The sequence below is a fragment of the Strigops habroptila genome, chromosome 4 (assembly GCF_004027225.2).
Source record: "Strigops habroptila isolate Jane chromosome 4, bStrHab1.2.pri, whole genome shotgun sequence".
Classification (NCBI taxonomy): Eukaryota; Metazoa; Chordata; class Aves; order Psittaciformes; family Psittacidae; genus Strigops; species Strigops habroptila.
The window spans coordinates 1,052,236-1,064,665 of NC_046358.1; the positions used below are offsets into that span (position 1 = coordinate 1,052,236).

Genomic DNA, 12,430 nt, shown 5'->3' on the forward strand with positions numbered 1-12,430 from the left:
TAGCTGACAAATCTTTATTTGACTTCAGAAGCAGGCAGATGCTACCACAGAGTGGAAGTGATGTGCTTCATTCAGGCTCCATCTACTGACAGCACTTCACACTGACATCTATTGCACTCCTCATAATCAAAGAGGTTTTATTGGGATTTGGTGGCTTTCCAGATTATTTATTTCTTTATTTACTTGCTGATGTCCAGGGTTTTTCCTAAGCGAATCCAGTAGCTTCCCTGTTTATTTCAAGGCTATATACATGCAAAAATGTCTCCTTGGCTGTTTCTTCACCCTCAGTCAAAACTTTCTGTGTCTTCCTTCATGTCTGCAGCCAGATGCATAAGGATGGGACAAATGTACTGGCTGGTAACTGCAGCAGCTTCCCTGGCATCATCCTCTGGGTGGCTGTTGGAAGGGAACAGATGAGTGACAGTTTGTTATTCCTGGGGGCACAGACTGCAGGAGGTGTGACAAGGCCACCTTGTCACGTTCAAAGATTACTCCAAGCAGCAGATGTATGATAGAGGGACCCTGATTGTGACTTCCTGCAGCCAGACACCCCACAAATGCACAGGTTGGTGCTACCATCCCCATTTTTGTGGGCAACATGGACAAGAGGTACTAAGGGCCAGCTTATTCCTCCTGATTTTCATGATTTCACAGTGAGATGTCTCACTGAAAATGGTTGGTCACCACGAAGAGACAACGTCCAGGTGCTGGGACAGCCCATCCTGAGGTGTGTGTTTGAATCAATAACTGAAGGAAGACAGGGTAGAAAAGGCTTTCCATTTTAACTGCTAGATCAGGCCTCCTCATGGGATGAACTATTGTTTCAGTCCAGGATGATTAGAAAAGGATACTATTTAATTTCCCTGGGATTATTATTTTTAATAACTGGCTTTTACATGGCACTTCTCTGTAACTCTCAATGCCAGCTTTGCTTTAGGGAAGGCAAAACTGAGTGCCAGGTGTGCTTGGCACATAGAAATAGAGGTTACCATGAAAGTAGGCATGGAAACCAATTGAGATTACATACAGCCACGTCACCTTGCAGTTCAACTACAGCATTTGCTTTTCCAGCTCTGCAAACCACCCCTGGGAGTGTGGTTGTGGGCAGAGTGACAGGAGGGACCAAACTGTGTGATGGAGGCTGCAATTCAGCAATGACAGTTCCTCAGATGGTGCCTCACAAGCTGATGGGGAATGAGGCAGAAGTGATTTTAAGATATGGACAATTTAATAAATCTTCCACCCTTCCCCTTTTTAAAGATATTTTGGAGGATATTTTTGAAGATCTGTTTTAGTTGGAGCAAGTGCAGAGGAGGCCACGAGGATGATCAGGGGCTGGAGCACCTCCCGTATGGAGACAGGCTGAGAACATGGGGGCTGTTCAGCCTGGAGAAGAGAAGCTGCGTGGAGACCTCAGAGCAGCTTCCAGTGTCTGAAGGGGGTACAAGGGTGCTGGAGAGGGACTCTGCATCAGGGACTGGAGCAATAGGACAAGGGGTGATGGGTTCAAAATGAAACAGGGCAAGTTCAGGTTAGATCTAAGGCAGAAGCTCTTCCCTGTGAGGGTGCTGAGGCGCTGGCACAGGGTGCCCAGAGAAGCTGTGGCTGCCCCATCCCTGGCAGTGTTCAAGGCCAGGTTGGACACAGGGGCTTGGAGCAACCTGCTCTAGTGGAAGGTGTCCCTGCCCGTGGCAGGGGGTTGGAACTGAATGATCTTAAGGTCCTTTCCAACCCAAACCATTCTATGATTCTATGGTATCAGCTGAGCCCTTCAGATCATTAACATCAGACTTGTGTGCTTGGGGAAAAACCTGGGCATATACAAGTTACTAAAAGTCTTCTTTCAGCCTCAATACTGTGACGAGCAGGGCCATAGAGGTGACAAACCTGTCCCACCTACCTGGTGTTTAGAAAGCTTTGGTACAACCTCAGAAAGCAAAGTTCCTCATTGCTGTTTTCATCTTCTCTCTCCTGCACATACGTGTTGACTGGCCCTGGAGGGCTGGTTTAGATAAAGAAAATCATTAATCATAGAATCACAGACTGCTTTGGGTTGGAAAGGACCTTAAGATCATCCAGTTCCAACCCCCTGCCATGGGCAGGGACACCTCACACTAGACCATGTAGTGTAAGCAGCACAGCTGTAAAGCAGCACTGCTCTGGAAGGCAGGTTCACCCCACAGCACCCCAGTGATGGTCCCATCTCTATTAACGTGCTGTCACCAGTGCTGTGCAGGAAGAAGAAGAAGTGTCCTCTTCAAATTAGGCTCTATGCTTTCTTGCTGGCAAAGGGACAGGCTTTAATATGCACTTGCTCTCTGACTCATTACCCAGTTACTGGCATGTCCTTCCACTCACGGATGTATATACCTTTTCCAAGCATTTGGAAATGAAAACTCTCCTGCATCTGCCAGGGCTTTGTTAGTGGTGCGTGCCACAGAAAATATCAAAGCACACGGAACAGATGGGAAGGAATCAATGTGCTGTCTGTGCCTTGAAGGAAGGACCATGCTTGAAGGAAATCTCTGCAGGCAATATTGACCCTTCATAACATACCAGCATCAAGGGCAGCAGCAGCTGTGGGTTGTATCACAGTGCTTCACATATTGTAACTGCTGATGTGTTCATATATGTGGCTTCAGTGAGAGCAGTGGCCCCATATTTCAGCTGGATAAAAGGCCCCATATTTGCCATATATATAGGATTATGTCTAAAGTCTGCCCAGTTTGGCAGTCAGAGCCGGGGGGGGGACAACTGTGTCCAGTTCTGGGCCCCTCACTGCAAGAGAGACATTGAGGGGCTGGAGCGGGGCCAGAGAAGGGCCCTGGAGCTGGTGCAGGGCCTGGAGCACAAGTGTGATGAGGAACGGCTGAGGGACCTGGGGGGGTTTAGTCTGGAGAAGAGAAGGCTCAGGGGGGACCTTCTCGCTCTCTGCAACTGCCTGACAGGAGCATGGAGCTGGAAGGGGGCTGGTCTCTGCTCCCAAGGGATGGAAGAAGAGGAAATGGCCTCAAGCAGCACCAGGGGAGGTTTAGATGGAGATTAGGAACACGGCCCAAGCTCCTTCCCCTTCCCAGGAAGCAGAGCTCTTACCTGCGCTTGCGGCCAATCAGGTTTTGGATGAATTTCTGGACCTGAGCATTTCCTCTCATCTTGCTGTACTCACTGGTGAACAGTCCATCTGAGTGCCTCTGGGACCTGGGAACATGCAGTACAATGCCTGTTCCTCTCAGACATGTGATGTGGAGCTCATCATCACCAGACACAGGAACCTCTCTCTTCCCACCATCAAGGTGCCCTGTAGCCCTCCCCTTCTCCTCTCCTGTCTCATCTTGAGCATCTTTTGGATGAAGCCAGCGCTCAGGCTGGCTCTGGAGCTGGAGAAAGCTCAGCCTCATGGACACCACCCTCATTGCTGGGATCCTATCTTCCTCTGGAGACTTCCAGACCCCAGAAGGGTGGCTTTGGCTGGTCCTTACCTCTCCTTGAGGCCCACCAGGTGCTTGACCAGCTGCCGCACGAAGGCATTGCCATTCATCTTGCTGAGCTCGCTGTGGAAGAGCCCATCAGCATGTCTCTCAGTCCTGGGGGGTCCGGAGAGGAAGAATGGTGAAAAGGAATGGGTTTAGGACCAGAGAAAAATGGGATTTAAAACTGTTCCCTCAAGGAAAGAGGGTTCCAAGCAAAGATGGGCAAGAATTTGAGAAAGCTTCACACAAAAAAGGAGGCAAATCTTATAGGAACTCCTATCTTTGTTCATCATCACACAGAGAAACTACCTGCACCTGCTTCCTTCTGATATGATCATCAGGATATGGGAATGGGAGGTTAATGCTGATTTAGCACAAAAGAGCAGGACAAGAGTCTGGAGAAACAGTAAATTAAACACCCAACTACGTAAACCTTGAGGAACAGGCAGATAATGGTGGTGGTACCAAAGCCCAGCACCCACAGTGGCTGAGTCACAAGGCATTAAAAGCAGTGCTCAAAGCCCCTTGTTGTGGCTGCAGAGGAGCCCCAGCTCTGTCCTCTGACAGCCCAGCTCCTTTAGTCCTCTGTGCTTTAACTGCTCCTGCACAAGAGGGAGGAGGGACAACCCTGCCAAGGCCTTACACGCAGGATTGTGAACTGGTGAGCTGACAAGTTGACTGGTTTGGGTTATGTTTTCATGCGAATACGCTATTTGAAACAGAAACTTCCACCTCTATCAGCCTGCGTAAGTACGTAGCAGGAAAACAGGCTCAAAAGTGTCTTTTTTACTGGAGTTTGGTCTGTTTGGGGCCCTGATTTTCTCTCCCAAACAAATCAATATTTCTGTTCTTAAGCAAGACAAAATGTCCACAACATTTGCTCTCATTTAACTAAATCAATTTAGGGAAGAAAAAATCCAACAGCCAAGCAGATGCAAGTTGTGGAGGGAAGATAAAAGGCTGACTTTATAGCTAACAGGATCTTTGAGCAAGCCGTGCAGAAAAGGGAAGCAGAGGCACAGGGAATGTTTACCTTTGCCGGGATGGAAGAGATGCTGAGAAGTGTGAGAGCACAACCATGGGAATAACCAGTTGCCACAGACCAGTCATTAGGAAAACCATGTTCTCTCCTGAATTAAAGCACAAGCTTTTATGAGCAGCAGCAATGACCTTGCTCTTTGTCTAATATAGTCCACATGCCACTCAGAAGTCCTGGCTCTTCTAATAACACCATTATATGTAAGACAGGAATTCCTGCCAGCAAAGGTTGTATTATTTAAAATACAAAAGAGGAACAGTTCAAATCATTCATGTTGTCAGCTCATTGGAAGGTGGATGTAGTTGTTATCCCACCACTGTGCAGTCCTGGAGCACAGGGCTGAGGGTGACTGTGTGAAGTGATGGGTGTGCTGGAGTTTTGCTGTGAGTCAGTGTAATATACATTGAATGCACAGGGAGGTATGGCATGAGTTAATCCATCAGCAGCACAACACCATGGAATAAAGCCCATTCTCCTAGAAGTCTCTGAGAGCTGAGCCTTCAGGGAGAGGATTTAAAGCCCTCACATCCCACACAGTTATTAATATACGTGGAGGATGCTCAGAAAAAAGCTATTTGGGATTTTTCAGACCAAAACAAATGGCATGTACCAACTAAAAGTTCATGTCCACACAGGGGAAGGGAAGAGCTCTGTGTGTGCCTGTATCTGTCTATGCTCTAATCTTTCAAGAAAGAAAAGAGAAATAACCCACATTTACAGGAGCAGCAGAACCTCGTTTCGTTTTCTTACTGAAATGAAAAGAAAAGCACATTTTGTTCATCACAAGCCATTGCATTGTTTCCCCTTTTATTTCCAGGCTCTTTTTGCAGCCCTATGCCAGCAGAGATGGGGCTGTGCCTTTGTGGGTGCTCACATTTCCCCAAGGATTCCCCAGGAGCCACATCTGTAATGTATAATACTTCTGCCTTCGTCCTGCGCAGAAGCAAGCCTTGCTTGCTTTGTCCTGTCCTGGAAATTCTCACATAGCACTTGCTAACCCCAAAACTCCCACTTTGGCTTTATTTTAGTCTGAAACTAGACAGTAAAAAGAGTATTAAAGGGCTGTCAGAGTTCCTTGGACAGTTTCTAGCCACCCTTCTGGGCCTGCTTACTGCTCTTGAGATGAGAAGAGGCTTTATACAGAAATGTATTTGCTGTAAACCACAGCACAAATACTAATGGTGTCAAAGAGCAGATAGGTGAGAGGTTTTGTATGACTAAGGAGCCATAAGCTTCATCTCACTCACACTTGTGACGCTCTAGTGTTGTGTTTTCCTGCCTGGTTTGGCTTTGAGGGAGGTGGAATAAGTAAAACAAGAAGGAAACTTCAAAGTTTCTTATTGGAGTCCATATAAACAAGACTCCACAGTTCTGCTTCCCAGCTGAGGGATGGGAAAGAGCTGAAAACAGCCACTGAAACCAGAGAACACCATCCTTCAGGGGTGAAACCTGGATCCGGAGCCTTGCTCCCAGCCAGGATCTCACCACAGCACTTTGACTTTCCCTGTGCCAGCCCTGGGCTGGCATTTGTCTTGGAGCACCACGTTTACGAGCCCATTTTAAACCCCAGCCCTAGCTCCAGTTTCCTCTCTCTTCATAACCTTTCTAGCTGATCAAGTGGATCAACTTCCCTTTTCCCTTTCCCTAACTTTGTCTTTCCTGTGCAGATCAGACTTGCTTGCTGAACTTGCTAGAACAGAAATGGCTGCTGGGGAACTCCTGTGTGTCAATAATGATGTATTGCATTGGGTTTATGTCAATCAGACCCCAGGGAGAAGGCAGATCTTCAGTGTCCTCACAGTAGAGCCATTTACCTTTCTTAAGATACTTCTGAGCTTTTCATTGCCCTCCCCAGTGATGCTGGCTCTCAATAAATGCAAACTCCTTCGCTAGCTGGGACCTTTAGCTGGAAGAAGTGTGTACCAAGTCAGCCCAGGACCTGGGAGCATCTCAGATCTTTCCAGATCCATCCTGCTGAAATGTCAGATTGCACCCAAAGGCTTTGCTCAGTCAAGGCTTCCATCCCCCTGCAAAAGCACTAGTGCTAGGAGAGCTTCCAAACAGGCTGGTACAGAGCCATTTGAGCACCTTCGTGCTCCTGCCCATCTGCTCTACTCTACCTAAAACTAAAGACCATGCATTTCTGGAAGCCATCTGGTCCAGCTGCTCTCTGGGCTGTTCTTTCCACTGGTTGCTCCAGAGGAGGAAAACCCCCCATATTACCAGCACCGCAGTTCAGGACATGGACAGCCTCGTGGCAATGGCTCAGCAAAGCATCACAGGGGCCTGAAATCCCCCACCCAAAAACTGAGAGAAGGGAGAAGGCCATGGGGCCAGTCTGACCATGCCAGCACCATGGTACTCACCACCCCGTGGTCACCCCCGGCTCTCCGCCGTCTCACTGCGACGATGATCCACTGGCCCACTCCTCTCCATGGCCCCCCTATAAATGTGCAGCCCTTATCAGAAGCAATTATTTGGGTAAAGATATGAATATGAGTAATTGTGATTAACAGCAAATAATCCAGTTCTGCTGATGGGCAAGAATTCCTGCTTCTGTCTCTAGTGACAGTAATTCCTTGGGCAAACATCCCTGTATGGATTGATTCGTTATGATTGTCATCATTATCTCTCCTCCTGACTTTAATTACCTCTTGATAGCAGCTTAATCTGCCATTCCTTTTTAGTCCTGGCTTGCCTTTTGTTTGCAGCTGCCCGGAACTGTTGGTGGGTGCATGTGTGCACCTGGGATTTGCCTAAACACTGGACACATTTTAGGGCAAACATTGTCTGATCAGTAGGATGAGGGCTGATTTCTGCAGGAAGGGACAACACCTTCTCAAGCTGTGGTTTCACAGCCATGTCTGGGAAAGGGCTGTATCGCAGCCTCTGTCACAGCTTCAAGAAAAGAAGCATATTCATACATGCATAGAAAACATGTGGAGTAAATTCCCTGCTTTTCCTGGGGTTTGGAGCTGGTTGCTCTCAAAAACTAAAGGTGGCGTGGAAATGGAGGGAAAAAACAGGATTATGATCTTTCTCTTCTTCTTTATGTTGTATGAAGTAGCATGAAAGGTATAATGATTACAAATAAATCTTCTTTATCTTCCAACTGGAGAAATAGGAGCTATCTTACACTTCTTGTTGTCTACTTACCTTGTTTTCTTTGGAAAAGCAGAGGGAATCCCCATGACTGGAGAGCTGGGTGGAATCTGATCTTCCCTGTCATCTTTCCCTTGGAAGAATAACCCACAGCCTGCTGAGCACCAAGCCTCAGTACCAGTACCTGTGACTGCAGGCTGCAGCCAGCCCCCTGCAAATGCGAGGGGAAGAAACAGCAGGGACATTCCAGGTCCCGTTCCAGGACTGGAATATGGAGAGATGCCATGGCCACCGCTGGGACTGGGAAGCCCATTTCCTCTTTCAGACAGTGCAGGTCAGTCCAGACCCAACCATCTTCTGTGTACAGGGACTGCTTTCCTCAGCTGCCTTTGTGCTGCCATTCCTCTCTGGCGCCCAGGCCCTGCTTTGGGAGCCCCCAGTGACATTGGTGACATCTGAAATTCTTGTAGTTTTCTCATTTGCATTTAAATCTTATTTTCTGTATTTGTATTTTCTGTTTGCATCAGTGGTGGCAGCTTCAGCTTGGGCTCATGGTCTTGCCGAACATCTACAGGTAACAAAGACCATGTAGGAACAAGGCCAGGAGGAAACAAGGGAGCTAACATATAGGGAGCTACAAATGATTGATGTCGTTTCCTTCCCTTTGCAAAGAACATCAATGGGTCTGAAATTGGGAAAACTCAGTTTGCTGTGAGAATCTAACCTTGTCTAAGGCAGAGGCATCCAGAAGAGGTTGCAATGACGAGGTGGCCCCTTGATGGCAGCAGAGGGTGAGTAACAGCAGGGCAAAAGCTGCTGGGGACTGGAAGAACATGGACCAAGTAACCTGATGCAACAAAGCCCGAGGTTTGCCTGGCAGCAACCAGGCAGAGAGGGAAAAGGTGATGGGGTAGAAAACTGTGTGGCCATGGCCAGCACCGCTGCAACATAATGCAGGTGACAGACACAGCTTGAGCTTAACGGCAGCTCCTGAGGTCCCTGATGAGGAAATTAAGGACCACAAAAGGAAACCCAAAAGCTTTTGGAAGCTGAAATTTAAACCTGGGTAAATAGGAGCCCAAAGCAAATCCCCAGTCCTGAAACAACATCTGATTGTGCTTTAACTAGAATTGACATTAAACTCTCATCAGGAGACATTATGGAAGCAGGAGTGATAAACAGGACTGCTTAGCAGTATCAGCTGAATGGAGCCTGGTGAATTTGCAGCTTGCTTTTCCCCTTCTCCATTTGCGTGAGCATTCAAGGTGGGAGAGGAGATTTCCCCTGCCTGCATGCAGTGGGAATAAAGTGTGATTAAATCATCCATTAATCACTGGTATCTAACCCATCATCTCTGTGCAGCATCATTGCAGAGGAAAACTCCCCATCATTGACTCTAAGAACAAGGGAAAAGGATATCATTGCCCTCATCTGATCCCTGCTCCTTGCACAGTTGTCACACCCGAAGCTGCATGAAGTCAGTGTTGAACAGATCCCTGCCACCAGCTGCCGGTGACTTACCTGTTCAGGGGACATAACACCATTTCGCAGGGTGTATAGCAAAGTGCACCAAAGAGGTGACACTAAGGAGTACTGAGGCCGTGCACCAACACTCCTTGAAGAGGACAGGGGCACAGATCTGAGGGAGAAGGGGTCTGTGAGCCTTGGGGCCACCCCTGAGCAGGACATGAGCTGCCCTCAGGACATCGCCAGGTATAAAGCCACCAGGATCTTGGTGCAGTCACTTCTGCTTAGGCTTGACACCAACTGACACGCGCAACGTGGAGAGACCTGTGGTGAGCTGCATTAAGTAAATCCAGTCACTACAGGTCCAGGAGCTATTCCCAGCAGCCACACTGTTGGCTGGGGACACCCTTGTGTGTGGCAGTGAGCACAGTTACGAAACAGAGGGGCCATCCCTAATTTGACACCAAGACCCTGCATTAAAGGGTACCTACTGGCTAGTGCCCACAAGCTGACGCATCCCGAAGGCATCAAAGCTGAGAGTGGCAGAGAAGGTCTTTTTTCTCCTCTTTAGGGAGGGAGTCACCAAACCTGCAGTGTGAAATGCAGCATCTTACAACCATGTTAAATGTATTAGCCCCAAATGTGGCAATGTTTAAAAAGAGTACATGAGCCTGTGTTGGAGGAAAAGACACAAGGACCAAAGTTTGGAAAAAGAGAGGGTTTCATCATTAAGCTGTGAATCCTGACCCCACACTACCAGAAGGAGGCAGGCAAGGTCTCAAAACCAGCACACAGAGCTCAGGGGGATCATTCAGAAATCTGAAGGAGAAAAATTCCCCTTCACACTGCAAAAGAAGTTGATACAGGAGATCAGGAAAGACTCTGGCTGGAGGAGCAGAATGGATGCACTCAGACTCCACTTCCAAAGAGCTTTACGTGATAAATGCTGCTACAGTATCATGTGGACATCGTTGCTCCTGCCTGGACGAGGAAAGCCCATCCAGCCTTTGGGGATGCTGTTTATCCAGGGCAACCCATCCCAGGCAGCATCCCTTGCCAGCTTGTCCACAGTCCAGAGCCCAGCTGTGTTACTGCAGCAACTCAGGATCTGTTGGGGCTGCTCTTCTTCATGCACACACCTTGGTTGCCCAAAATGCATATCCCAAAATGCTCCTACAGCCTCTGCACTGCTCTCTTTGAGGTCCGTGGCCCCAAAGCCAAGTGCTCAGGGTCAAGACAGGCTGAGAAAGGTGGGAAAGGACCATCTCCTCCACCACACACGTCCAGCAATGGTGTCACAAAGCCCTGTTGAAGCTGTCTAGGTGCACTGAGCTTTGAGGAGCTCAGGCACAGGTTATGACCCCATCCAATGGTGGCCCCTGCTGATGACATGGGAGTTTATCGAGGTCACATGGTGCCAGGAACTGCATGGCTAAATCCTTCCTACGTAAAATACCCTTTAATCAGCTTAGGGGGTGTTCAGGAACTTCTACCTCCCCCATTCTTTTTTTAGCTTCCTTAACCTCTGTGTGTGTGAGTCCGTGTGTGTGGTGGGGATTTTCTCCTGTATGTTTGTAGGTGAGTCTTCCCCACGTCAAGGAGCTGATCATGATGCTGCTGTCTCCTCAGAGCACATTGGAGTCATTTTTAGCATCACTCCCAGGTCTGTAAGAGAAAGGATCCTAATTGGAATAAGGGGATTGGAGGATTTAGCCTTCTAAATGCTCCTTTCTTGCAAAGGATGGTTTCAGGAGTGGTTTTAATCTTTACCACCTGATTTGGTAATTCTGGCTGCAAAAGGGAAGAGTGGGATGATAGGAAGGGGTGAGTGGGACAGATGAAGGTGGCCCTGGGAGAGGAAGAGACAAGGAAATCACAGTCCTATATGGTTGTGGGAACATAGAAAAACCCCCAGCCCCCTCCCAAGCCCCAAGGTGGACTCAGTTATTATTCCCAAACCCTCAACAGGGTATGGAGCAATCCTTGTTATGGAATAAACCCAGTGTCACTGAAGCATGCCAGCCCCTCATGGCCCCTTTTGGAGGTCTGTGTTTGAAGCAATGCACAAACAGAGGGAAAAGCCACGTTTGCTCTGTTTTGTTGGCTTTCCAGTGCCTCTGTGTGTGTAAATGGGCTATTTCACTCTCCAGAAGGTTCCCTCTGTGACCAGGGAGTATGCACCTCCCTGTGACCAGTATGACAAGACACCTGGGTGTCATTCAAGTCCCAACCTGGATATGGGAGAGCCCTGTCTTTCATAGAATCATAGACTCATGGAATCAACCAGGTTGGAAAAGACCCTTAAGACCATCAAGTCCAACCATTCCCAGCACTGCCAAGGCCACCACTAACCCATGGCACTGAGGCCTCGGCTACACAGGGTGTGAACACTTGCAGGGACGGTGGCTCCAGCCCTGCCCTGGGCAGCCTGTTCCAATGCCTGAGCACCCTCTGGGGAAGGAATTGTTCCTCATCTCCATCTAAACCTGCCCTGGTGCAGCTTGAGGCCGTTTCCTCTTGTCCCATCCCTTGTTCCTTGGGAGCAGAGCCCAGCCCCCTCCTGGCTCCATCCTCCTGTCAGGCAGTTGCAGAGAGCGAGAAGGTCCCCCCTGAGCCTTCTCTTCTCCAGACTAAACCCCCCCAGGTCCCTCAGCCGTTCCTCATCACACTTGTGCTCCAGGCCCTGCACAAGCCCCAGTGCCCTTTGAGGCTACATGGCAGCATCTGATTCAGCAAGGGGCAAACTACTCTAAGCAGAGACGGTGTCTGGATCCAGGATGTGCGTGGCTCACTCTCAATCTGCCTGTGCAGCTCCTGAGCTGCTCTTGGGGTTGCTTAGATTGCCTCTGTCACTCCTTTGCTTTACTTGGCTGGGCAGCAGACTCCAACTAGGTTGTGCTTCACTGCAGCATATGGCAGCTTTCTGGATTTGCACAACTTTAAAAAGAAAGTTAAGATGTGGGAGCCAAAAACAAGATGTCACCTTCACTTGCTCTGGTGTCTGGAAGGAAGGTGCTGGACATGCCAGCTAGCTCCATGGTTGGCAGCACCACCCAGGGGCAAGGACAGCCAAACCTTTGTGTTAGGAGCTCTGGGCTGTGCTAGAGCAAACTTCAGCCAATCTGATCCAAGTTGGATCTGCTTCCAGCCAAATCCTCAGGTGAAATCTGCAGCAAACACCAGCTCTTTTCAAAGAAGAGATTAAGAAAAATATTTGATGTTTGGCTCCCACTGGAAAAATTAAAAGCTTAAAACATTTTGCTAAGAAATGGGAAAAGAAAAGGGAAAAGTGCCCCACTGGTGCATGAATGGTACCTTGGGGGCTGGCACAGTGCCTTGGCTCTCCATGGGA

The 12,430-nt window shown here is 48.6% G+C and overlaps 1 protein-coding gene across 2 annotated transcripts; it reads right to left on the minus strand.

Annotated features, from left to right (window-relative positions):
- On the minus strand, positions 1-6,531 carry SCT (secretin). Of its 2 annotated transcripts, XM_030483718.1 has the most exons (6): positions 5,222-5,665; positions 4,504-4,600; positions 3,480-3,584; positions 3,094-3,198; positions 1,901-2,002; positions 84-396 (listed from the first exon to the last, which is right to left on the minus strand). In XM_030483718.1, the coding sequence occupies exons 2-6, from the start codon at positions 4,590-4,592 to the stop codon at positions 285-287; spliced, it is 513 nt and encodes a 170-aa protein (XP_030339578.1). In that variant the 5' UTR covers positions 4,593-4,600; positions 5,222-5,665; the 3' UTR covers positions 84-284. The 2 variants fall into 2 exon arrangements, with proteins under 2 accessions (XP_030339579.1, XP_030339578.1); XM_030483719.1 differs by lacking the exon at positions 1,901-2,002 and having other exon boundaries at positions 1-396; positions 5,222-6,531.
- Positions 6,532-12,430: the final 5,899 nt, after the last annotated feature.

Bases quoted from the DNA above. Each gene is read 5' to 3' on its own strand.
- SCT (XM_030483718.1), bottom strand. From the start codon at position 4,592: ATGGTTTTCCTAATGACTGGTCTGTGGCAACTGGTTATTCCCATGGTT. The intron at 3,585-4,503 runs GTAAACATTCCC...CGGACCCCCCAG, and splicing joins TCTCTTCCATCCCGGCAAAG to GACTGAGAGACATGCTGATG. The intron at 397-1,900 runs GTAGGTGGGACA...CCCTTCCAACAG, and splicing joins CAAAGCTTTCTAAACACCAG to CCACCCAGAGGATGATGCCA.